Here is a 25,550-nt window from a genome sequence, read left to right as displayed (position 1 = left end):
CCTCTGGCTCTTTCACCAAGGCCACAATTATTGTTTTACCTAAACCAGGTAAAGATCCACAACTTATCCAGAACTACAGACCTCTGTCCCTCATAAACATAGATGCAAAAATATACGCTAAACTTTTAGTAACCCGTCTTCAATCCATCATAAAGGAACTAGTAGCTCCAGAACAGTCAGGCTGCATTAATGAGAGATTCTAGAACAATAACATCTGTCTATTCTCAAATATCATCAACCATCTTCAAACATCAAAACAAAAACGCTGCCATAGGCCTAGATGCAGAAAAGGCCTTTGTCCGGGTTGAATGGCCTTTTCTGTTCCATATCCTGGCTTAGTTTGGTTTAAAAAAAAACCCAAAAACTAATACGCGTTGTTTGAAATCTACACTATGATTTTCACATACATCCACATGGAACACTTACAATTATATGCACAAAGATAAGTGGAGAAAAACAGACCTCAATCTGTTGGCTCAAAGACATTAAAAGAGTGCAAAACAAGGCACTATCACATCACAGGTATTGAAAAAAACTCCACTAAGACATCATACTTTCACTGCTTTCAAACTTGTGCTTTCAATTCTCTGTTATACTGTGGATGATCTAAAACATGGAAAATCAATAACAAGAATCTTGTAACTAGTGATAGAGCCAATTATAGGAGGTAAATATGCAAAAAGAGAAAAAAGAAAAAGTGGTTATCAAAAACACAGTAGAGAGTTGCGCGGGGACAGAAATCCCACCCGTCCCCACCCGTCCCCGCCAAAATCCCACCCATCCCCACCCGTCCCCGTGAGGAATCCCTCCGTCCCCACCCGTCCCCGCGAGGAATCCCCTCCGTCCCCACCCGTCCCCGCGAGGAATCCCCTCCGTCCCCACCCGTCCCCGCGAGGAATCCCCTCCGTCCCCACCCGTCCCCGCGAGGAATCCCCTCCGTCACCATCCTTCCCTATAAACTTCAGAAATAGTTATTTTATTTAATTATGCTACTGAATTAAAGGCTCTGGTAGAGACCCATTTACAAATAAGCAAAGAGACTATTAATTTGGAAATATTAATTGGGAAGAATACATACTTTGTAAATGGGTTTCTACCAGAACCTCTAATGTAAATATAAAATATAAATACTCAGCTGATGAGAACCCACAAACTGTCAGCTGAGGACTTCCTTTGCAGTTGGCCTGGGGTCCCTTTTGCCAAGCTTGGCAGGCAGCAGTAGCGTCCCTGAGTCACAGATGCTGGCACCTCAGTGGCTCATGGATGCTGCCAGCGACTGCTGCGCTTGGTGGAGGGGAGTTCTGACCATCTCTAGAGGAGGTCCTCTGCTGGCGGTGCTTGGGGATCCCCACCAGTCACAGCAAGGGCCAACAAGTACTTCAACACTGTAGAAATAAAACCAGAAATGCATTTCCTTTTCTTTTGAACACAAAACAAAGATATCTGCCATATACATTTCCCAAGGCAGATGACTCTATGCAATGTCACCTCGGTAACAAAATACAAAAATAGACAAATACACCCCCTCCCTTTTTACTAAACCACAATAGTAGGTTTTAGCACAGGGAGTTACGCTGAATGCCTCGCGCTGCTCTCAATGCTCATAGGCTCCCTGCGCTAAAAAACAATATTGCGGTTTAGTAAAAGGGAGCCATAGTGCAAAATATAGACAGCAGATATAAATTCTCAAAACAGACACATTTTGATCACTAAATTGAAAATAAAATCATTTTTCCTATCTTTGCTGTTTGGTGATTTCATGAGTCTCTGGTTGCACTTTCTTCTTCTGACTGTGCATCCAATCTTTCTTCCTTTCTTTCAGCCTCCTGTATGTTTCCTCTCCTCCAGACCTCATTCTCTCCCCCAACTTTTTCTTTCTGTCTCCCTGTTCCCCCTTCTTTCTTTCTCTCTGTCTGCCCCCTTTCTTTCTTTCTCCGTGCCCTCCCCCAAGCCACTCGGTTTGCTGCCACCGCCATCGGGGAATAGTCCCCAAGCCACCGCTGTCCCAAGCTTTCCCTGCAGAAGCGTCGCGCTGACCAGCATTCCGCTCCCTGACGTCAATTCTGACGTAGGAGAGGAAGTTCCGGGCCAACAAGGCATTTCTCCTCATTCCATCCAGCCTGAGCCCCATCTCTCCTTGATCCAGCATTTCCCTTCTGTGTCTGTCAGAATTACCATTCCACCTATTTTCCAGCATCACCCTTCTTTGTGTCCATCTCACCTATATCCCTATTTCACTATTTTTTCAGAATCTTCATTTGTCTCTGTCCTTATCTTTACGCCATGTTCACCATTTGCCCTTTCAATGTCTTTATCTCCCCCCACACACTTTTTCAGCATTACTTCTATGTCTCTATTTCACCTCCTCTTCATGTTCCCTCTGTATCTCTATCCTTATTCAGTAGGTCCTGCTTACCCTTTCTCTTCTTTGTGTCACTATCTCCATTTTCAGCTTTCCCCCCTTTTCCTTTGTTACTGCACCCTGTAGCCAGAATCTTTCCACCCTCTCTCCACTCCGGCCCAGCCCAGTATGAAATATTTCCTTTTGTTTCTCTCCCCTCTCTCTTCTCCTCCCTCACCCACGAGTCCTGCATCTGGCCCTCTCCCTTCTACCTGCACCTGGCAACACCCCCCTGCTCCGCGGCTCTCTTAAGCAACTCGTCAGCAGCGGTGATCAAGACAAGCTGCCGACATCGAGGCCTTCCCTCTACGAGTCCCACCTTTGTGGAAAAAGGAAGTTGAAACAAGTGGGACTCGCAGAGGGTAGGCCCCGACGCCAGAAGCTTGTGTCGATCGTTGCTGCTGAGTTGCCGAAGAGAGCCGCAGGTAGAAGGGAGAGGGAGATAGGAAGGCTGTAGAAGCTCCGGAGCATGACACCGAACCCGGCCAGGATGATTTCTTTTTCAGGCTGCTGCTGCCTCATCCCCCACCCGAAATGACAAAAAACAGCCTAATGCCCGCGTCGGGAAATAGCCATGCTGAGCAGTGAGCTCAGCACGTACACAGATGAAAGCCTTGGCTTGCTGATTGGTCCGGCGGCACGGTGGGGCGGGGCCGCCGGACCAATCAGCAAGCAAGGCTTTCATCTGTGTACGTGCTGAGCTCACTGCTCAACATGGCTATTTCCCGACGCGACGCCAGACTTGTAAGCTGCATGCTTGCATCGCCAGAATTTAGGTAGGTTGTTTTCATCCCCGTGGGAGTCCCGTGGGCAAGGGGGCGTCCCCGTGGGAGTCCCGTGGGTCAGGGGGGCATCCCCGTGGGAGTCCCGTGGGCCAGGGGGCGTCCCCGTGGGAGTCCCGTGGGCCAGGGGGGGAACCCGCGGGATCCCCGCGGGACCCGCGGGATCCCCGCGATCCCCGTTCCCGTGCAGACCTCTAAAACACAGTATGCCAACACTGTCTCAAAAAAAACAACAACAACCACTTATCTTGAAAGCTCTGTCGTCCAAGACAGACCACCTGTTTTGCAACAAAAAAGAGGGCTATTTCAGGGGAAAAGCATTTTTCAATCTTCTTATTTGCATTTCACCAAATCAAAATAGCAAAGTGTATGTTCAAAGATGGCCACCATATCCTGGCTTGGTTTGGTTTTCCCCATGGTTTCATAAAAATGACTTTTTTAATTGGACATGTATTCTAGTCCCTCTACCAGAATCAACATTAATCAACATCACCTTCCATCTTACCAGAGGGACAAGACAGGGATGCTTTCTCTCCCCTTTATTATTTGACCTTGCCTTTGAACCTCTGCTATTAGCTATTATGTAATCATTAATCAATCACTGGTTTCAAATTTGGCAACATTGAAATGAAACTATTGGCTTATACAGATGACATCCTCTTGTTCATCACTTCGAACTCTATCCCATCACTACTTCAAACCATTTGTAATTATTCTCTTTACTCAGGCTACAAGTTGAATAACAACAAGACTGAAATAATGTCTTATCAATTGCCCAGAAGTTAAACAAGATGTAGCTGATTTTGGCTTCCATTGGACAGATAAACTCAAATATCTGGGTGTACTCTTTGGTCCTACCATAGAACAATCCATATCCTACAATACTGATTATATCTTGAAAATGGTTAAGGACCTCACTAACAGATGATCTCTACTTAATCTCACTTATTTATTTATTTATTCAATTTTCTATACTGTTCTCCCAGGGGAGCTCAGAACGGTTTACATGAATTTAGTCAGGTACACAAGCATATTTCCCTGTCTGTCCCGGGGGGGGGGGCTCACAATCTATCTAATGTACCTTAGTGGGGTCGACTGGAGTCTATACAAATGATGATTTCACTGAAAGTTAATTACATTCTTAACATGCTCCCTTTTCTGCTCCAGAAATCATTCTACTCTACTCTAGACTCCATTCTCACTAAAATTCCTTTGGAATAAGAAACAACCATGTATTGGTCTTTATAAACTCAAAGCAGACAAATCCATTGGAGGTGTCAATTTTCCTTGTTTTTTTCCACTATCATATCTCCTTCATTCTACGTCAATCCACTCTTTGGATGTCCAATCAAGATCTATCATACCCTCCTTGTTGACTTTTATTGGAACAAGCGAAATATGGCAAAAACGTTTTACAGTCTATTGCTGGCATGGAAATACCTCCATCCCTCAAATCAAATCTCATGCTGAACTCATCCAAATCAGGTCTCACATATGTAGATAACTTAATGGAGAACTCTTGGTCAACTCAAGGCTCCTATATGGGGAAATTTCTTGATCAATATTCAAAATACTACGGTATGGCAGCATTATGGCAATTGGACTCTACAAAACGTAATCCTTTACCAAAAATGGATGAGTTTAGCGGAACTCACCAACATGCATAATCTTCCTATTAATCAACAGTTTTGTTGGTTACAACTCACACATTGCCTACGTAAAGCGTATCCAGATGTAACTTCATTACACAACTCTCCTGATATGGCAGTTTTCATGGATAAATTCTTATGTCCAAAGGTATTGCGTCTTCCTGCTATAAACTTATACAGTGGTGCCTCGCATAACGAACGCCTCGCACAACGAACGCTGCACACAACGAACTTCATATCTTGATTCACACAACGAACTTCGTTTCACACAACGAACTTCACACAACGAACTTCGTTTCACACAACGAACTTCGTTTCACACAACGAACTTCGTTTCACACAACGAAGTCGCCCGAGCTGCCGATGTATTGCATCCTTCCGCGCAGGCACTGCAGGCAGTCGTTAGTCACTGCGCTTAACTGCCCTCTCTCACTGTATACAGTCGTCCTTTTAAGATAAACTCAATATTTTTTATATATCATGGCTTCTAAAAAAAGCAGGAAGGTGATTTCTGTTGAAATGAAACGGGAAATAATTAGAAGGAGTGAATGTGGGGTAAAACAGTGTGACCTCGTCAAAGAGTTTGGCCTCAGCAAGACCACCATTTTCACCATTTTGACAAATTTATCTTTTTTTATGTCATCTTAGCATATTTTATGCTGCAGAACGAATTATTTTTTTTAACATGTATTGTTATGGGAAAACGCGTTTCACATAACGAACTTTTCGCATAACAAACTTGCTCCTGGAACGAATTAAGTTCGTTGTGTGAGGCACCACTGTACAATCAAAAAAATTAACTGATGTGAATATTAATGGCTTAAAATGGTTTGGCACTCTTCAGGTTACTACTGAGTCTATGTCCTGGGCAAATGTTTGGACACATCTTTTCAAGACAATTAAATCAGCCTTCATGCTTCAATCACTGTATTTTTTGCTACATAGAGCTACCTGGACGCCAGTAATATCAAATAAGATTAACTCATCTTCCTCCTCATTATGTTGGTCATAAAACACTCATACCGGAACACTACTCCAGTGTCCTCTCTTTTAAAACTACTATAATAGAGTTTGGAACACCATATGCAACGTTTTCTCCGTCACTATAAAACTAGACCACTCTCTTATTGCTTGGGTTGCCATGCTGATAAACTACCCTTGAATTATCATGAAAACAAGCTTTTTCATATCATGACTGTTCTTGCCATTCAAAACATACTTTATAATTGGAAAAACCTATCAAACATAGACTACAACACTTGGTGGACCATGTTATGTGTTTCTGCAAAATATGAGAAAGTCATTGTAGAGAGATGTAACACACTCAGCTCTTATCACCATACCTGGTATGCCCTACTCACCTATTGTAATCTAAATTGACCTTTGGTATTGATTAGTTTCTAATCAACCTATATATATAATTGCCTCAAGTATTTTGATTGCCACCTTCCTCTCATGTATAATTTTATGCAGCTCACCTTGCTCATGTTCTCTACGTGAGACTCTCAAGTTAATTATTGTTTCTGTATTTCATGACACTCTTGTTATGACATCTTGATCTCAAGTACTTATGCTGTGTTTTTATTTCATATTAAATAAATAAAACACTTTTGAAATGAAAAAAAAAATATGACCAGCATTTTTAGTTGGCATTACTTATGTCAGCGAAGGCCTATGGGAAATTATATCAATCTGACTCTGGCATGGGAATGCAGATAGACCCTGAGGGCAGGGAAACTGTTTTAAGTATCCCTGATATGTTTTAAGTAGCCCTGATTGAATCATGACTAGCTAAAAGGTGTTAATGTCTAATTAAGAGGGTGCTTAGGACAATGGGTCCAGGTGCACAGATCAAGCAGATAGGCTGCATGAATGGGACAAAGAAGCCAGAGACTAATCCCATCTTCCATGCTTGCAAGTATCACACCCTCCTTTATCAATTAAATTAACCATTGTTTCAAACAGTTTACAAATTCTAAACAGAAAGATACTGGGACATACAATAGTTTCTATATTCAGAAGAAGATTCCAAGGTATAAAAGCCTCCTCTCTGCTCTATCAATCTATCTTTTTATCTCTGGAGGAGAGGGGTCTTGGCTCTCTTTCTCTCTCTCTGGCTCTTCCTAGAACTTCTGACTCTATGTCTCTCTTTTCCTCTGAACTCTGTAAGGCAGGGAAACTGCTTTGCTCTCTGCTTAATTGTAATGCTTAATTATTGTAATGCTTCAGAATATTGCTTTTCCGTAAGACTATTTCTATAATATATTCTGTATGCAATCACCTCTGGCTTTGCCTCTTGGATTCTACTTTCTGGTGAGTCTTCAGTGAGGGAATTGAACCTGGGACCAGGCGTTTGTCAGGGCGCCTTTCACTTAACCCCTACCACCATACATTGGTGGGGCCACTAACAAAACCTGACATTTAATTTCCCATAGGCCTTCGCTGACATAAGTAATGCCAACTAAAAATGCTGAATGGTAGCGATAGCTAGGCTGACAGTGGCCGGCCTCAGGTATGAGTTTCATATTAGGATGGTGGGGTGCGGAGGCCTGAGAGCGACCGTGCGCGCACAGGGAGGAGACGGGGAGAGACGCGCTGGACTGGCAGGGGGTTGGAGAAGCGGAAGAGGAAGATACAAACTGAAGAAAAAGGAGGCTGGACTGGCGGCCTAACGCACGGCACGCATAGATGGCGGGGACACAGTGAAAGGAGGCCAGCATCAGTGACCCGACTTCTGCTGGATCAGAGACCAGACCTTCTCCACCTGAAGCCCTATGCCCGCTGCTCACACATACCTCTAAACTCCCATGCAGCCGACCTTGGAATCGCGCACGGGAGCACCACCCCGATTGGCTCCTCCAGGCTGATGATGCACACAGGGCTTAGACGGCTGACCGAAGCACCGGATCTGACGCTGCAAAAACAGCGGATCCCCCGCTACGCCAGTAGCCCTGCATGCCACTCCGAGTACCAGCAAGCCAACAAAGAGGAAAGCCCCGAGCACCGCCCATGGCACCCGACGTTCAGAACCGGCCCCGCATACTGCACAGGGAAGTGGAGGGGGAGGGAATGCTGCTGCTGCACAGGGAAGGGAGGGAGAGGGATAGGGGGTCAGGGAGCGAACTTGCTTTGTTTGGGGGGCAGGGGAGTTTGCTTTGGGGGGGAGACAGATTTTAAGCAGTTTAAATATTTTGGTAGTTAAATTAAATAAATAATTAAGATGGGCAGAGGTGGCCAAGAGGTGCTCTTACCTTATTTTGGACTGCATAATATGTAAAATGGAAGAAAGAGACAGGGGCAGGGCGAGACACAGAAACAAAGAAAGAAAGACATATTCTAGCACCCGAGAGGGAGCAGGAAAAAGGTGCTGATGGACAGGGAGGGGGAAAAAAAGGAAGGGAGGCCTACTGCTGGACAGGGGGAGAAGGAAAGAGGTGCTGCTGGACAGGGGGTAGGAAAAACAAAGGGAGAAGGGCTGCTGCTGGATAAGGAGAGCAGTGAAGGGGTGGTGGTGGACACAGGGGAGGTAAAAGGAAGGGAGAATGGACAGGGGAAGCAGCCAAGGGGTGGTGGTGGACAGCCAAGGAAAAAGAAAGACAGACAGAAATACAGAAAGCAGCTAAGGAGAGAGAGAGAGAGAGAAAGAAAGAAATAAAGACAGACACACATATATTCTAGCACCCGTTAATGTAACGGGCTATAAGACTAGTTATATTATAATGTAATGCATAGCAACTGAAATTGTATTATTACTCTACTAGCCTAGTTGCTTCCTTTAAAGCACAATCAGTTTTTCCATTTCCATTTGAGCTTAGCTATTTTTGTTCCAGTATAGTTATAGGGGGCATAATAAAAAAAAACATCTAAGTCCCCTTTTGGCCTAAGTCCCTAAACGCTGAAAGTAGCAGCAGGGAAATGTCCATTCTCAAAAAAATGTCCAAAATGAGTTTGTTTGTTTTTTTGAGAATGGCCTACTTCTACATTCAGCAGTTTAATTACCCAGACCACCACTCTGTCTAACCTTAAACCACATTCCCAACCAAAAAATCTTTTAGGAGAAGGAGGGGCCAGTCCTTCGCCTAAAAGCAGGATTCTGTAACAGTTGTCTGTGAAAATCAATGCCGGTTACAGAATCCTGGGAACCGCCCCCCCTCCCCCCCACCGCAATGATCGTATTAGGAGAGATTAGGTAAGATTTGGTTGGCCCATGTGCCTAAGGCCCTTTCTATGGCGAGACGACTCATCTGTCCAGCCAACTTTAAGGGCTTTGGGATACCTTCTGCCAATATTCACAGGTGTATGGGGGTGCGCCTTTGGCAGGATGGCTGGGGATCCCTCCTGCCGGTATTTGAGGAGGGTATGGGGTGCTATATTGATTTCCTGAGGCTTAGTCTTCACCCATAGCTCTTATTTTGTCTTCACCCCTGTAAAAGGATTTATTGGTGAGTTACTCAAAATTCACTTGTTACATATTTCTATTAATTTAATTCCTCCATCTTTATTGCATTTGATTAATTGTTTTTTAATGATAAAATAATTGCTCATGTTATATGGCTTTTAACATTGTATTTCCCCGCATATAGGCTGCCCCTCTGCATAGGCCGCACCCATGTATAGACTGCAGAAAAGGGCAGCCTATGTTTTAAAATCAGAAGATAAGCTGCCTCATGGTATTAGCCACGGCTTATCTTCCGGTACCTCCCCTGCCTTTTCCATTCTTCCCCCCATCCTCGGTACCTTTTTCGTAAGCCCCCTCAGTGCAGGGCAGCCACGATCTCTTCAGCATCTGGCCAGCCCCCACACTGCCCGCTGAATGGCTGACATCAGCTCTCGCAGGACTCACAAGAACTGATCTCAGCCACTCAGCAAGCGGTGTGGGGGCAGGTCGGATGCCGAAGAGATCGTGGCTGCCCTGCACCACTGAAGACCCAAGCCGCGCGCCAGTGAGGGGGCTTACAAAAAAGGTACCTGGGGTGGGGGGAGATTAAAAATTTTTATATTGGCCACCCCATTTATCTAGGTGCGCCCCATACATAGGTTTGTAAAACCCATGTATAAGCTGCGGCCTGTATATGGGGAAATACAATATTAGTGCATTTGATTAACTTTTATTTTATGTCTAAACATTTGTTTATTGCCAAAAGATATAGTCAGCACAAAAAATAAATCAAACAACAGGTATCCCAAAATCCAAAAACCTTACATATTATACCTGCAAACTTTAAAGAATACAATACAATTTTAATTTGTATACCACCAATACCTCCATGAAGTTCACAGCAGTTTGCATGAGTCTATATGAGTCTCAATGACTTTCAGAAGCATAAAGTTTCAAATAAACTTATCTTCAATCCTTTTAGGATCACGTTATACTCTTCTTAAAATCAAACTTTATTTATTTAATTCTTTTAGTCCATATTAAATAAATAATTTTTGCACTTATCTTAAAAATGATTCAAACACCAAAAAAGCATAGTTCAGGTGACATTGCTTCCCGACATAGAAATATAGGCCAAATAAAGGCCAAATGGCCCATCCAGTCTCCCCATTAGCAGAATCCACTATCTCTTCCTTTCCCTAAATTCATGTTTTGCCACAGCTGAGTCACGGGAGTCTCCTAAAAGCAAGTGTATATAGTTAACAATTTCAAAACCAAAACTTTTTTGAAACCACCAACATGGGTCTGAGTTTTAGATTGATATCATCCAAACCTCTGCACAAGAATAGCGTTGACCCTGCTAGATGAACAGAACAGAAGTCATTTCTATACCGCATAACCGGTAAGTTTGCAGTTTACAAAATTTAACAAATAATACAAACTAGAGAGAGTTGATTAATTTGCGAACAAATGTGTCTTCAGGTGCTTTCAAAAATGATTGTGATTATGCCTCTATTTCTCAAGCCAGTTGGATTTTTAGGATATCTACAATGAATATGCAATAGGCAAATTTACATATCCTGAGTCTCTGGTATGTGCAATCTGATGTCAATATATACCAGACTTGCTAAGGGGTACTGCAGGACTAGCTTGAGCAACTTTGTCTTATGCAGTTTGTTCCAGCTCCCCCAATGAGAATCAGGCGGGTATGATTTAAGTAGGAATTTTATATTGATGCATGTACTGTTTTATGATAATGAGTTATATTCTCTAATGTTTAACATTTTAGCCCAGCTGTAATATGTGTTGGGTGTGCGTTTGTCCTGTATAAAGTCATAATAAATAAACAAAAATTACATCATATTACAGATAGGAGTCAATGAAACTGGACTGCAGCATGACATCCTCAGCCGAGTTCAGGAAATAATGACTGGGACTCAGACAAAAGAAGGTATTATATATTTTTTTCTCCATTATTCAGCTGAATGCTAGGTTTTACCTTCATAGAATATCTTATTTTCCTTCTTGCTGAGGAGATTGAGTGCTTCAACAGCACAAACAGGCCGGCTAGATAAATTACCCTCCAAATTATAAATTATTGGCTAATTTTCAGCCTGTTCAGGAAACTGATAGATAGTACCTGCAGCTCTGCAAGTGATTTCTCATATGTAAATTTCCCACCAAGTTCCTCATTGTGGAGTTTTATGCAAAATTTTGAAAATTCTTCACACAGTATTTTAAAATTCTGCAAAGTTTTATTTGTAGTGTTTTGTGTAGAATTTCCCCATCATAAGGGCTGAAATCCCTTCCTTTTTCAGACTCCAGCCTCCTCAGTTCCCTCTCTCACTCCAACTGCATTTCTATTGCAAAAGGCATATGAGTCTTGAACCAGTGGGTTATTCTCCTTTACTCACAAGTTTGTAGAAGGCATAATCTACCTTTTCCTCTCAGTTCTACCTCCTCCATCTCCTCAGTTTTTTCCTTCTACAATTGAGTTGGAAGGTGTCTTTCTGATCTACTCTAAACTAAACTAGTCTTAGGTATACATATTCACTAGCCACCTATTGCTCTTACATAAGTATCTCAAACAGGCTTCATGTATATAACCTTATCTATAGGGTTTTGTTTTCCTATTAGGTTACACATATATGTGCCTTTTCTGGTTATTAGGTAGCTTTTATACAGACAACATACTATTGCTATTCCCTAACAGCCCATACAATCCCAACATCAGTACTTTACAATGCAGTCTATATTCAAACACAAACTAGCTCAACAATCATAAACTGATTCTGAATATATTACATTACATTAGTGATTTCTATTCCGCCAATACCTTGCGGTTCAAGGCGGATTACATAAAAGTTTTCAGAAATTACATAAAAGTTTACAGTAATAGCATAAGAGATGTCATAAGAGTTACATAAGAATTACCAAAGAGTTGTCGAGATCTTAAGGTGGTAAGTGTTGGGTAAATAAAGGTATTTTAGCATTGGTTGGGTAGTTAGAAGCATATTAGAATATGTTATTAAGGGTATAGAGTGGGTAGGTGGGGTTTGGGTAGGAACTGGTCTTGTTAGATAGGTTTTATGTATTTTTTGAAGAGTAGGGTTTTAGTATCTTTCTTGAAGGTTTTGTAGCCTGTGGTCGATGACAATAGAATGGTGATTTGTCTGTCCAGTTTAGCTGCTTTGGTGGCTATTAGGTTGTCATATAGTTTTTTTCGTTTGACATTTTTGGATAGTGGGTGTATGAAAAGAGAGTGGGTTCTCCTGTGCCTGGATGAGGAGGATTGAGTTAGTCAGTTATTCCAGTAGGTTGGGCTTTCTCCGTTAATAGCTTTGAATAGTAGGCAGTAGAATTTGAAGTGTACTCTATATTGTATTGGGAGCCAGTGTGAGTCATGGCATGCCTCTGTGATGTGGTCATATTTTTTCAATGAGTAGATGAGTCTTAGGGCTGTATTTTGTATTGTTTGTAATTGTTTTATCATGGTCGCTGTGCATGGGAGGTATAGTATGTTGCAGTAGTCTATTAGTCCAAGGATAAGAGATTTTACCAAAAGTAGGAATTGTTTCTTGTCAAATAATTTTCGGATTTGTCTTAGATGTCTCATGGTCACGAATGATGCTTTTATTACTTTGTTGATTTGTGGTTGCAAGGTACAGCCTCTGTTAATTAGTACTCCCAGAAGTTTTAGTGTGGGTTGAATAGGTATGAGATCGAGTTTATTACTAGATTTGTTAAGGTAGGAGTTTTATTGTTTTCTAGGAGGATGAAGTTCGTTTTGTCAGAGTTAAGTTTTAATTTGTGTTCTGTAATCCATGTTGCTACTGTATTGTGCTTGTCATGGTGGGTTCTGGGTGGTCGAAGGGGAGGAGAATAGTGATGTCATCTGCATAGCTGTATGAGGTTATGCCATGTTTGTCTAGATAGAAGCTGAGGGAGGTTCTGTGCGGTTTACAAAAGATTAAAAGACGTTACAAGTTGATTGAACTTAAAAGAGGTGAAAGAAAGTGGTTAACAGGTCAAGAGAACCGTATTGAGGAGAAAGAGAAGTATGGGTCAGCTGTCTAGATATTTCAGGAACAGATATGTTTTTAGGCGCTTCCTGAATTCCTCATAAGTAGTGGGTGAAAGCAATTGTTCTAGATCTTTACCCCATAATGCTGCCTGATGTGAGAGAAGGTGTTCATGGTGTTTTTTCAGTTTACATCCTCTAACTGGGGAGGGAAAAGAAGTTCGAGTGTGAGCTTCTCTTGTGTCTGTTGTCTGAGAAGGAGAAAAGGTCAGTTATGTATTTAGGGGCTAGTCCGTATAGTACTTTAAAGCAGAGGCAAGCGAACTTAAACTTTACGCATGCTTCCATTGGTAGCCAGTGCAACTGCCGGTAGTAAGGTGTCACGTGATCAAATTTCTTTAGTCTGAAGATTAGTCTGACTGCTGCATTTTGCATTAATTGTAAACGTCGCATATTCTTATGGGAAATTGCTAAATAGGCGATGTTACAGTAATCAAGTTGACTTTGTACGAGGGATTGTACCAGGATTCTGAATGCTGGCATATCAAAATATGATTTAATGGATTTAAGTTTCCATAGAGTGAAAAAACCCTTTCTGATTAAGGAGTCTACCTGGTCTTTCATGGTTAGGCATTGATCCAGAGTTACACCCTGTCTCTTCATGGCAGACTGAATAGGGAAACTAAGTTTATTGATGCATAGTGGTGTTTTGGTGTCAAGCGGGTGTGGCGAAGCAACAAAAAATTTTGTTTTTTCTGAATTAAGTTTGAGCTTGAAGTCAGTCATCCATTGCTCCATCAAATTTATAGCTTCTGATTCCGAGATAGAGTTAGCAAATGGGATGATAATCGTAAAGTCGTCTGCGTAACTGAATAATTTTATCTCCAGCTGGGTTAATTGCACACCTAGTGAGGACATGTAGACATTGAAAAGCAATGGGGATAGTGGTGACTCTTGCGGCACACCAGATGGATTGCTCCAGGTCGCAGGTTGTGTGGCTGTATTTATTATATAGATTGTTGAAGTCTGACCATTGTATGGGTGAGAAATGGGACCAAGTTCTATCTGCTGCGATTGGTTCTTTTTCTGGGGGGGAAATGAGGTCTTTATGTGTGTGGGGGTTCTGTTGAACGAGGCTCTGATGTTTGCAATCTTGTTTTTGAAGTATATGGCTAAGAGGGTGGCTGAAGGAGGGGTGGAGTTACTGTTGGCTATGTAGGGTGGGGTGTCTGTGAGAACTTTTAGTAGCTGGAATAGCTTTTTTGTGTTTTGGGGTCCTTCTTCTATTTGTTTTGAGTAGTATGTCTTTCTTTTTTCTTTCAGTTTTTGTTTATATTTTCGGTTTGTTACTATCCATGCTGTTTTTGTGGACTCTTGGCTGCTTTTTCTCCATTTTCTTTCTAGTTGTCTGCATTGTCTTTTGAGTTGGTTTAGTTCATTGTCGAACCACTTGTCTGATTTTCTGAGGATTTTGGTTTTGGGTTTTTCTGTAGCTAGTTCGTCTAGGGTTGTGAGATGAAGTCATTGGGTGTGTAGAATTGAATTATGGTATCTGTTTTTGTCCAGAATGTGGTGGGATCTATATGTTTGTGTGAGTTGTAAGTTTTTTGTTGAGTAATTGGAATGCTTTTGTTACTAGTCCAATTGATTTTGAAGGAGTATGTGTAATGATCAGACCAAAGGGAACGGTTCCAATTTCCGTTTGGATGTTTGTGTGGGCTGTTGGGACATGTAGGCTGCGATGTCTAGTTGGTTTGAGGATCTAAGATTTTATATGTTAAGGCCTCGAAATATGCTAATAAGGTTTCTACATTTTTGCAGGATTGGTTTTCGAGGTGAAGGTTAAGGTCTCCTAGAAATAGGTTGTAGGTTGTCGTTAGAGAGTTTCGATAAATAAATTCTTCAAATATTGGTTTAGCTGTGTTCCAGTTACTTGGGGTTATGTAGCATAGAATGCATGTTAGTGCTCCTTTAAGTGATGTGCTTGAAAGTTGACAGGCTAGTAAATCCATGTATTGGTTGGTTGTTTTGTCTTGTATTTTTAGGTTTATGGTGTTTCTGGCTATAATGGCAATTCCTCCTCCTCTTTTATTTTCTCTGCAGACTAACATTATTTTGTGGTCTTTGGGCACACCAGTTATTCTGGGGTCTGAGTCAGAGGTAAGCCATGTTTCTGTGAGGAAAAGGCAGTCTAGGTTATCCTCTTCTATCCAGTTTTTTATGCGTTCTGTTTTAGGGCCAATGGCTCTGATGTTCACATATGCACACTTGAGAGTGGTGTATTCTATTGGTATGTTGTGAGTTGTTTTCAGGTATATGAGTGATCTTTGGTGGGGTTGGTTTTTGATCTTGTATGGGTTTGTTGGTTTTTCTACTTGTTGATTTTGGGGTGGGTTGGTATGTGTAAGGCTGATGGTTTGAGTCTATTGTGAGGTGCCAGATTGGTTGGGTAATTCCCTTGGAATTTGCTATGATTGGTATTGGATATATATTGTTTGAAGTTGCTTTCCAGTCAGTTAGGAGCAGGATTATCAGTAGGATTGCTTGTGGAAAATTTGGTGATGTGGTTCTCATGGTGGTGCTAAGTGTGGTGATCATTGTACTTAATATATTTTGTACGGTGTGGGTTTGAGGAGTTAATCAATTCTAATATATTGAGTTTCTAATCTGATATAAATCTGTCATCTAATGGTCATAGTTCGTATTAGTCAGACTTTTAAATTCAACTAACATTAACTTTAAACTTTTAAATTCAACAAACATTTAACAGACTTTAAATTTTTAAACATTTAAATTTTTAAGCTTTTAAACTTTTACATTTTTTTTTTTAGAGCTATAACAAGTTGTTATACTTATCAGGTGGTTTTGGTATCAGTCTTTCCGTCTCTCCGCTTAGTTTCTTCACAAAGACATGTACCTGCCTTGTTAGATCTGCCGAGGTTAGATCTGTAAGCACTAATCCAGCCGTGAGTGACAGGTTGCTTCCAAGAAATCAGGAGGTCTAGGCCGAATTTATGATCTTGTGGGAACTACAGATCTGTCGCTTCACCAGGTCGCTTCACAAAGGCGCGCACTAAGGCGCACACGCCTTTGCCATACGCCGTAGCTGAGGTAAATTATCTTTCAAGAATTTCAAAGCTATTTTAAAAACTTAGCTTTTCAACATTGCATACAAAATTAACTCAGATTAAATTTAAGTTTGTTTGTTCTAAACTACCGTTGTTTTTCCTATTGCAATGCCCTCTTCCTCTGTCTACTTCCCTACCCCTCCTTTGACACTTTTCTATTCTCTCCTGTTTTATTAGGAATGATTGTGCCCATCTGTAATATGCTAGCCTCATGTGGCAGGCTAGCCTGTACACTCAGAAAAGGTTGGGACCAAACACCAGTTCATATAAACAAAACACTTTTTATTCTTTGAGATTGTCTCACACTTTACCTCAGCCAAGCAGTTACAGGTATCAGTCCTTTTCCCACAGCTCTGCCCTCAGCTGATATCTAGGGAAAAAAATCAGGAGTTCCTTCTCTCTCATCCAGCTAATCTTACCATTAGACTCTCACTTATTATCCATCTATTTACTCATCTCAGAGAAACTTGATAAAATTGCAGACTGGCTAACAATCAACAAATTAAAGGTCAATTCTCAAAAAACAGCAGTAATGGTTTTATCCTAGGACAATAAGGCAGCATATTCTCATATATACGTGACGTCATCCACAGAGCCCGGCACAGACAGTATGAAAAGTGTACTGTCATTTTAAGTTTTAAGAAACTTTGCGACTGCCCGCACTGCACATGCCTTCCTGCCCGACGCCCGTTCGTGGTATCTCAGTTCATTGTTTTCCGTGGAGTGAAGAAGTCTATTTTTGACTGAACTCTGTTCAGCCGGCGTTACCTTCCCGCTTCGCGTTTCTTTTTTCCTAGTTTATACTTTCTAGTTTTACTTTTATAGTTTAAAAACAAAACCCAATAATAAAAAAAATAAATATTTCTTTTGCTTAACCTCAGGATTCAGCCTGGAGGTTCTTTCCCCAGCGGGACTTCGTTCACCATTTTCAGTCTCATGAGATTTTTCCCATGTCGAAATCTATGATGGGGTTTAAAAAGTGCTGCAGGTGCCATAGGCCTATTTCCTTAACCAACCCACATAATTGGTGTCTTCAATATTTGGGCCCTGATCACTAAATTGAATCCTGTGTTAAGTGTTCCACCTTGCAAAAGCATTCCATTAAAGCCCGTCGTATTCAATGGGAGAAGCTGTTCACTATGGACATCAGAAAAACTTTGGAGCTGTCACCTTTGAAAACTCCTATATCAGCATCAGAAAACCTCCCAGCTTTGGGGAAGCCAGATTCTGAACTGTCCACTTCCCAACAAGCGTCACAGGTCTCTACAGCATCGAGTCTCTTGATGCAGACCATGCATCGACGCCATCAATCTAAGGATCAGCAGGTTGTCTCTCCTCCAAAGGTGTGCATCCTCTCCGAGACAACCTGCTGCACTGCTAGTACTGGTGCATTCTGCTCAGCAGGCGTCATGGGCCTCAACATAATCGAGTCTCTTGATGCAGGCCAAAAGACATCGTCATTGTTCTGCTGAGCTACAGGTTGTTTCTCCCATAAAGGGAGAAACATGCCAGGTCACCCATGCCAAAAAATCCTGCTGCACCAATGGTACCGGCTGTTGAGCAATTACTACCGGTGCACTCTTTTTGAGAGAAGTTTGATGAATTCTTCCACAGGGAGATTGTCACTGCTTTTAGCTTGCATTGCATGTGTCTCCCATACTCCTACACCCTACACCCTTGGTACCAGCCCAACCTGCTCATACTGCTGCGAGGCATCAAGGTATCAATATAACTGGTGGCTTGGCGTGCGCACAAGATGGAGGGCTGATCACGATGCTCCTCTAACTCGGGCAACGGTTTGAAATATTGAAAGTACCTGCAGACTTTCTTTTCTTCCCGAAACAGTAAAAGTTGACTCAGGAACATGGCGTGTACGCGGCAAGCGAAAATTGATGCGGCTTTTGCGGTTGCAGGGATGGCGAAATGCGTCAAGCATGATCAGGTGACACCGCTTCCTGAGGAAGTAACAGAAGCCCTAGATAAAAATGAAGTAATGAAAGAGTTGTGTAATATACAAAAAATGCTTCAAAACAACGCAACTAAAATTACTGAAGTTAAGGAAGAAGTCTTGAATATTAATAAACAGTTGGAAGTCGCAAACCAAAGAATGGCTCTACTTGAGAATAAAATAGATCAAATGGAACTGAACGCAACCCAATGTAAAGCTGACAGTCAAGCTATTAAAGTTTGAAAATTAAGGGCCTTGGTCTTACTTGATTTGCTGACTGTTTATATGGAATCCTATGTGCGTGTTCTATTTCTAGGGGCTGTTTCAAATTTAACTGTAGCAGTTCAGGAAGCAGGTTTTCCAAAAATTGAGTAACATTTCCCCTTTCCAAACCTTCAGCTAAGCCAATAATTTTCACATTCTTCCTCTTTCCTCTGTTCTCATAATCATCAAGCTTTCTCTGCATTTCTTTAATAGAAATTGGTTCCTGAACTGTAGCAGTTCAGGAAGCAGGTTTTCCAAAAATTGAGTAACATTTCCCCTTTCCAAACCTTCAGCTAAGCCAATAATTTTCACATTCTTCCTCTTTCCTCTGTTCTCATAATCATCAAGCTTTCTCTGCATTTCTTTAATAGAAATTGGTTCCTGAACTGTAGCAGTTCAGGAAGCAGGTTTTCCAAAAATTGAGTAACATTTCCCCTTTCCAAACCTTCAGCTAAGCCAATAATTTTCACATTCTTCCTCTTTCCTCTGTTCTCATAATCATCAAGCTTTCTCTGCATTTCTTTAATAGAAATGCAGAGAAAGCTTGATGATTATGAGAACAGAGGAAAGAGGAAGAATGTGAAAATTATTGGCTTAGCTGAAGGTTTGGAAAGGGGGAATGTTACTCAATTTTTGGAAAACCTGCTTCCTGAACTGCTACAGTTAAATTTGAAACAGCCCCTAGAAATAGAACACGCACATAGGATTCCATATAAACAGTCAGCAAATCAAGTAAGACCAAGGCCCTTAATTTTCAAACTCTTACGCTATCAACAGGCAATGGAGATATTAAACTTGGCCAAAGCGGATAAAAACTTGAATTATAAAGACTCCAAGTTATTATTCGTGCCTGATTTTGCAAAGAACACGGCAAATGCAAGAAAACAATTCCTCATGTTAAGACCTCAACTGAGGGAGAAGAGACTTACTTATGGTTTATACTATTCTGCAAAAATGAGAGTGACCAGTGGGAATAAATCCTTATTTTTTGAAGATCCAGATAAACTAAAAGATTTCTTGTCAAATAATGAACCAATGTCTATTTAAATGGCTCTAATCTAATCTAATCTAAATCTTGGGTTTATATACCGCATCATCTCCGCAGATGGAGCTCGACACGGTTTACATGGTTAGGCTCTAAGTTAAAAATCTTGACTCTACAATATTTTTAAGGATTTTGGACAAATTAACTTGAAGAGGAACTTTGAAGAAAGAGAAGAGTAACATCTATAATAAGACAGAAAAAGAGATTGGATGAATTATGGCATATTTAACAGTCTAAAGGTGAGAGAAAAAGAAGAGAAGAAAGAAAAGGGAAGAAAAGAGGAAGAAAAAAAGAAAAATAATAAGAATGAGTCCTATTCAGCAATATCTCGAGTTTGCTTCATAATGAAAAGATATTTATGTTCTGATATATTAACTTTAGTTATAATAGTTTATGTTAAATGCATCAGACATGCTTAATGATAAAAGCAAAGGATGAATTTATATGATGAAATTGAATTTAGTAATTTTAATTGAACAATATTTGTTGTTTTATGAATATTTATTTAAATGAAAAGATGGACTAATGTGTTTTGAAAAAGTCAGTGGAATAGTAAAAAGGGAAAAAGGAGTCAATATTTTGACATTTTGGGATGGTCATGATAAAACTTAAAATGATATACATGAAAGTTAGAAAATATGAATTCTTAATAGTAGTTAATTCTGATATATGAAGATATTCTGTAGAGATGATTAACTAAATTTCCACTTATAGGATATTAGAGGGATTAAAGAGAAAAGAAGGAAAGAAAAGGGAAAAAGAAAAGAAGGGAAGGAAAAGGAAGAAAAAAAAGAAAGAGAAGGGAAAGAAAAAAAAGGAAAGAAAAAATGAAAAGAAAGAAAAGAGAAAAGGGGAGAAAAGAGGGAAAAAATAAGGAAAGAAAAAGATAGAAAAATTAAAAAGAAAGAAAAAAGGGGGGAAAAATTAAAAAAGTTCATATGCTTTATTTTGGGTTTTTGATTGATTTAAGAGGAAAGATGATTCTTATCTTTAAATTCAAAGGTTTTATAAATTCTGATTTGTGTTATATTGAATAAGATTTTGCTAACTGGTAAAGTTATTCATTTTAAGGTCAAAATTAAGCTGATAGGCATGTAAAAATGAAATAGTTTGATGGTAATTTAATGGTTGACTTTGATTGTTGTCTTGATAACAAGGATCATATTTATATCTTTTTCTTATTTTTTTGCAAAAGATAGTAAAATATTTATGGTAATAACATGATTTGGTAAACTTGGTTTAATTAGAAAATTTTTAAAATGATTTTTATGAAAAACTTCTTTATTATAAATAATTAAGACTATATTATTGCAGGGGGTATTATTGTGAGATTACTTGATTCATAATGGTTTAATGAATAAATCTATTATTTTTATATATTGTAAGAGGAAAGATGTGATAGAATGTTGCCTGGGGGGGTATTGTGATTACTAATCCTATGTGTGTTCCAAGGCAATCAATTTATGTGAGGGGTGGGGGAGGAAAGAGGGAGCGGGTTTTTTTTCAAAAACAGGGATGGGATGATAGGGAAGGATGGGATTGAAGAAGATCAATTTAACTTTTTATTGGTTATTATCTGTGTAATGGTGTCTAATCATATCAAATTAAATAAATTTCAATATCATTGTTGGATTATACAATTGGAAATAGATGGAGATTAAGATATTTTAATTGAATGTCAATGGCTTTAACCATCAAATAAAAAGGAAGAAAATGTTAGCTTTCCTAAAACAGCAAAATGCGGATTTGTATTTTATTCAGGAGACGCACCTGTCAATGATAGAATCAAGAAAACTGGAAGGGGGTTAGGTTTGCCAAAAAATTTTTTGCCCCTGCAGTTGGCGAGAAAGCTGGGGTTGCCATATTAATAAATAAAAAATGTACAGCTAATTTTCAGATGATTGATTCGGATCCTCTGGGTAGGTGGGTATATGTAAAAATGAGCATGGGAAATACTACCCTGGAATTGTTCAATGTATATGCCCCAAATATGAATCAAATGAAATTTTTAAGAATCTACAACAATTATTACTCCCACTGGCTACTTCTAATTTAATAGTGGCTGGAGATTTCAATGCTAATGGATCCATTAATAGATAAAAAAACAAAGTAAAATTATGAAGTCACTAGGGTTAGATAATTTGACACAATCTTGTATTTTAATAGATATATGGCGTATACTTCATTTTAATGATCGGGAATTTTCCTTTTGTTCACAGGTCCATAATTCTTTTTCTAGAATAGATTATATTTTTGTCTCAAATCAAATAGTTCAACGAGTGACAAAAGCCACCATAGATCCTATCATTTTATCTGATCTTGGTAGAGTATGGATTGAATTTCAGGTGGATAGCCAAGATTATTGTAAGTCTGCATGGAGATTTGATAATACTTTGATTGCGGATTCAAATTTCCTTGAAGAATTTAATTTAAAAATGATTGAATTCTTTCAACTTAATACTTCAGAAGATATTAACATAGAAACGTTAAGGGATGCTTTTAAGGCTACCATAAGAGGTAATATTATTTCATATTAGAAAACAACTTAAAAAACAATTTTATAATTTGGAAAAAGAAATTAAACATTTGGAAAATAAATTAGTTGACAAATGGGAGCAAAATACCTTACAGGCTTTATTAAATGCAAAAGGTAAATATAATGAGATATCTTCTACATTCGTAAGGAAAGATTTGTTTTCCCAACAAACTCAGTATTATGGAAACTCAAATAAGGCGGGAAGATTATTGGCAAATTATCTTAAAGCAAAGAAAAGAAGAACAGAAATTATTGCAATAAAAGATGAAAATGGAAAGACACATACTAAAATTGAAAATATTTTGAATCAATTTCTAAATTTTTATAAAGACCTATATTCTTCTGAGCCTTATGGGGATAGGGAAAAGGATGGTTTAGAATTTTTGAATCTAGTTATTGGACCGAAGGTTCCGGAACATATAAAAAGAAGTTTAGAGGAGCCTATATCACTAAAAGAATTAGAAAGGGCATTTAAGTCTCTTAGAGTTGGATCCGCTCCAGGTGGTGATGGTTACACAGTAGAGTTTTATAAATCATTTCAAAGTACCCTATTACCTTATTTATTAAATTTATATCAGTTTCAACTGAATAAAGGTTGTATTACAGATACTATGGCAGAATCATTAACAATTGTTTTGCCAAAGCCAAACAAAGATCCCACTTTGGTTTCAAACTACAGGCCTATCTCGTTAATCAATATTGATGGAAAACTTTTAGCTAAGATATTGGCTTTACGATTGGCTAAGGCTCTCCCCTTTATTATTAATACGCACTAAACAGGATTTGTTGCTAAAAGACATTCTTCCAACAATACTAGATTGGCTTTTCATATGTTAAATTTAATAAAAACCATGAATGATCCGCCTTTCTCTGTCTCTGTAGATGCGGAGAAAGCCTTTGATCGAGTTGAATGGACATTCATGTATCAGGCATTAGATTGGTTTGGTACAGGTTCAGGATTTATACAAATGATTCAGACGTTGTATAGTACATTAATAAAAAATTTTCAGAGCGTTTTAATTTACAGAGGGGGGTTAGACAAGGCTGTCCCTTGTCTCCTTTGCTTTTTGATATTGTTTTAGAACCTTTGTTATTAGCCATTCAACAAGCAAAGGGGATACAGGGTATTCCTCGTACAGATTGGGAATTTAAAATCTCTGCATATGCAGATGATATTCTGCTTTATTTGAGGAATCCAGAAACTACCATTTCATGCTTGTTTGAGTTGATAGAAAAATTTGGAAAATTTTCAGGATATAAGATAAATTGGAGTAAGTCAGAAATTCTTCCACTTAATGTGCATTGTAGTAAAGGCTTATTTGATTTATTCTCATTTGTATGGAAGGAAGATGGTTTAAAGTATTTAGGTATTAGAATAAAAAACACACTAGAAGACACAATGAAGGAGAATGAAAAATTTTTATTAAAAAAAGTAACAGAAATGTGTGAGCAATGGAATCCTTTACATCTTTCTTGGTGGGGGAGAGTCCAAACTATTAAAATGATATTACCTATGGTTTGTTATCAATTGAGTATGATACCAGTTTTTTTTCAGGGGTCCTTTTATAAAAAGTTAAATGGTATTCTTACAAAATGTGTTTGGCTGGGTAAAATGCCTAGAATTGCCTTAGTATCTTTACAAAAGCCAATTGCAGAGGGTGGGGTAAATTTTCCAAACTTTTATAAGTATCATCAAGCCTATATTTTACGCCAGGGTATGTATTGGGTTCTCCCAGAGCTCATGGAAAATATCCCAGATTGGTTGTATTTGGAATGGCAACTCATGTTTCCTATAAACTTATCTCATGTTCTCAGTGTTAAGATGCCTAGGAAATATAAAGAGAACAGAATATTGATGGACACATGGAAAACATTGCATTATGTTAGCAATTTAACTCCAAATCCAATACACAAATCAACAACTCAATCTTTATGGCTAAACTCCAAGATTCAAGTTGGCGGTTTTAAAATCATATGGAAGCATTGGATTATTGCAGGTATACGGACTCTAGGTGATGTTATTTTAAATGGTAAACTGCTTGATTTTTCACAATTGCAACATAAATATGGTCTAAACAAAACACAAAGCTTTAAATGGTTGCAGCTGAAGCAGGCTATTCAGGAGGGGTTCCCTGAATGGAAAAATCTTAACAATCAATATAGTCTGGAATTCTTATGCTTTCAGGCGGATTTCTTGGAACACCAGGCTGCACAGTGGTATAAATTGATATCTGGATTTATGAATAAAAAAACCAGAGACATTTGGAGCATTGAGATTAAGCATCAAATTTCTGCATCTCAATGGCCACGAATTTGGTCTTGGAGAATGAGTTGTACAGTGTCTGCATCTATGAGACAAACTTGGTTCTTTTTGTTACATAGAGCATTTTGGACCCCAGTTAGATTACAAAAGTTGGATAGCTCTAAGTCTAATAGATGCTGGCATTGTAATCTGGAAGCAGGGACTCTAGATCATTTGTTATATTTTTGTCCCTGTATCATGGCCTTTTGGAAATCAATTTGGTCTCAAATTAACTGTTTATTAGAAAACCATGTAGCTCTATCATACGATACAATTCTATTTGGGACGTCTATGAGAACAAAAAGTCAAATTTCATCAAGTAACAATAAACTTTTATTAATAATGACAGGAGTTGCCATTCAACATATCACCAGAAATTGGAAAAATTACACCAGACTTAATTACACCTTCTGGTGGAATTCATTGTGCCATATTTACAAAATGGAAAGAACAATTGCTATACAAAAAGGGATTTATAATAATTTCAAAAAGATTTTGGGGCCATTGATAACTTATTGTAATGATTAGACACCTTTTTACACTGAAAGTATAATTATAATAATGGGAAGGGGTGATATATAGCTATATTATAGGTTTAATCAATATTTATAAATATAACACATGTATGTTATTTTTGATTACAATATTTGTGGAAAGGGAGGGTGGGGGAGGGGGTTATTTTATGTATTTAAGATGATAATTGGAAGAATTTCAAGTGATATGTATGATTTAATTGATGTAATATTGTACACTTAATGTAAGATGAAAAAATGAATAAAGAATTGGAGGGGGGGAAAAAAGGTACAAATATAACTGATCCAATGGAGCATCAAAATACTGCTCAGGGATCTTCTGTGAGACGTCATGGTTCTATGTCTCAGCACCAATCTTCCTCCAGGCATACTCTTTACTTTGAAGCTCTACTTCTCAACAATGCTCCACTTCGAGACTTAGAGCTGCTACTTTGAGCTGTGAGTCCTCTTCTTTTGTGAAGTGTTCCAGACCAGGACATCGTAGTTCCTCTTTTGCTCGACCTCCTCTTTTTGAAGAGGCATCAGTAGCTTCATTGATCCACTTCTGCTTCTTCATAGGACCA

The 25,550-nt window shown here is 39.2% G+C and overlaps 1 protein-coding gene across 3 annotated transcripts in view; it reads left to right on the top strand.

The window, feature by feature from the left end:
* LRSAM1 (leucine rich repeat and sterile alpha motif containing 1) overlaps window positions 1-25,550 on the top strand; it is a 542,506-nt gene that overhangs the window by 505,148 nt on the left and 11,808 nt on the right. For all 3 annotated transcript variants that reach the window (XM_033960298.1, XM_033960299.1, XM_033960297.1), the window contains one exon: window positions 11,080-11,161. In XM_033960298.1, the coding sequence (XP_033816189.1) occupies window positions 11,080-11,161 (82 nt within the window). The remainder of the gene's footprint in view (window positions 1-11,079; window positions 11,162-25,550) is intronic.

This window comes from Geotrypetes seraphini, chromosome 10, assembly GCF_902459505.1.
Source record: "Geotrypetes seraphini chromosome 10, aGeoSer1.1, whole genome shotgun sequence".
Classification (NCBI taxonomy): Eukaryota; Metazoa; Chordata; class Amphibia; order Gymnophiona; family Dermophiidae; genus Geotrypetes; species Geotrypetes seraphini.
Note: the sequence above shows the minus strand (reverse complement) of the source record. Positions and strands in the feature narration are given on the sequence as shown.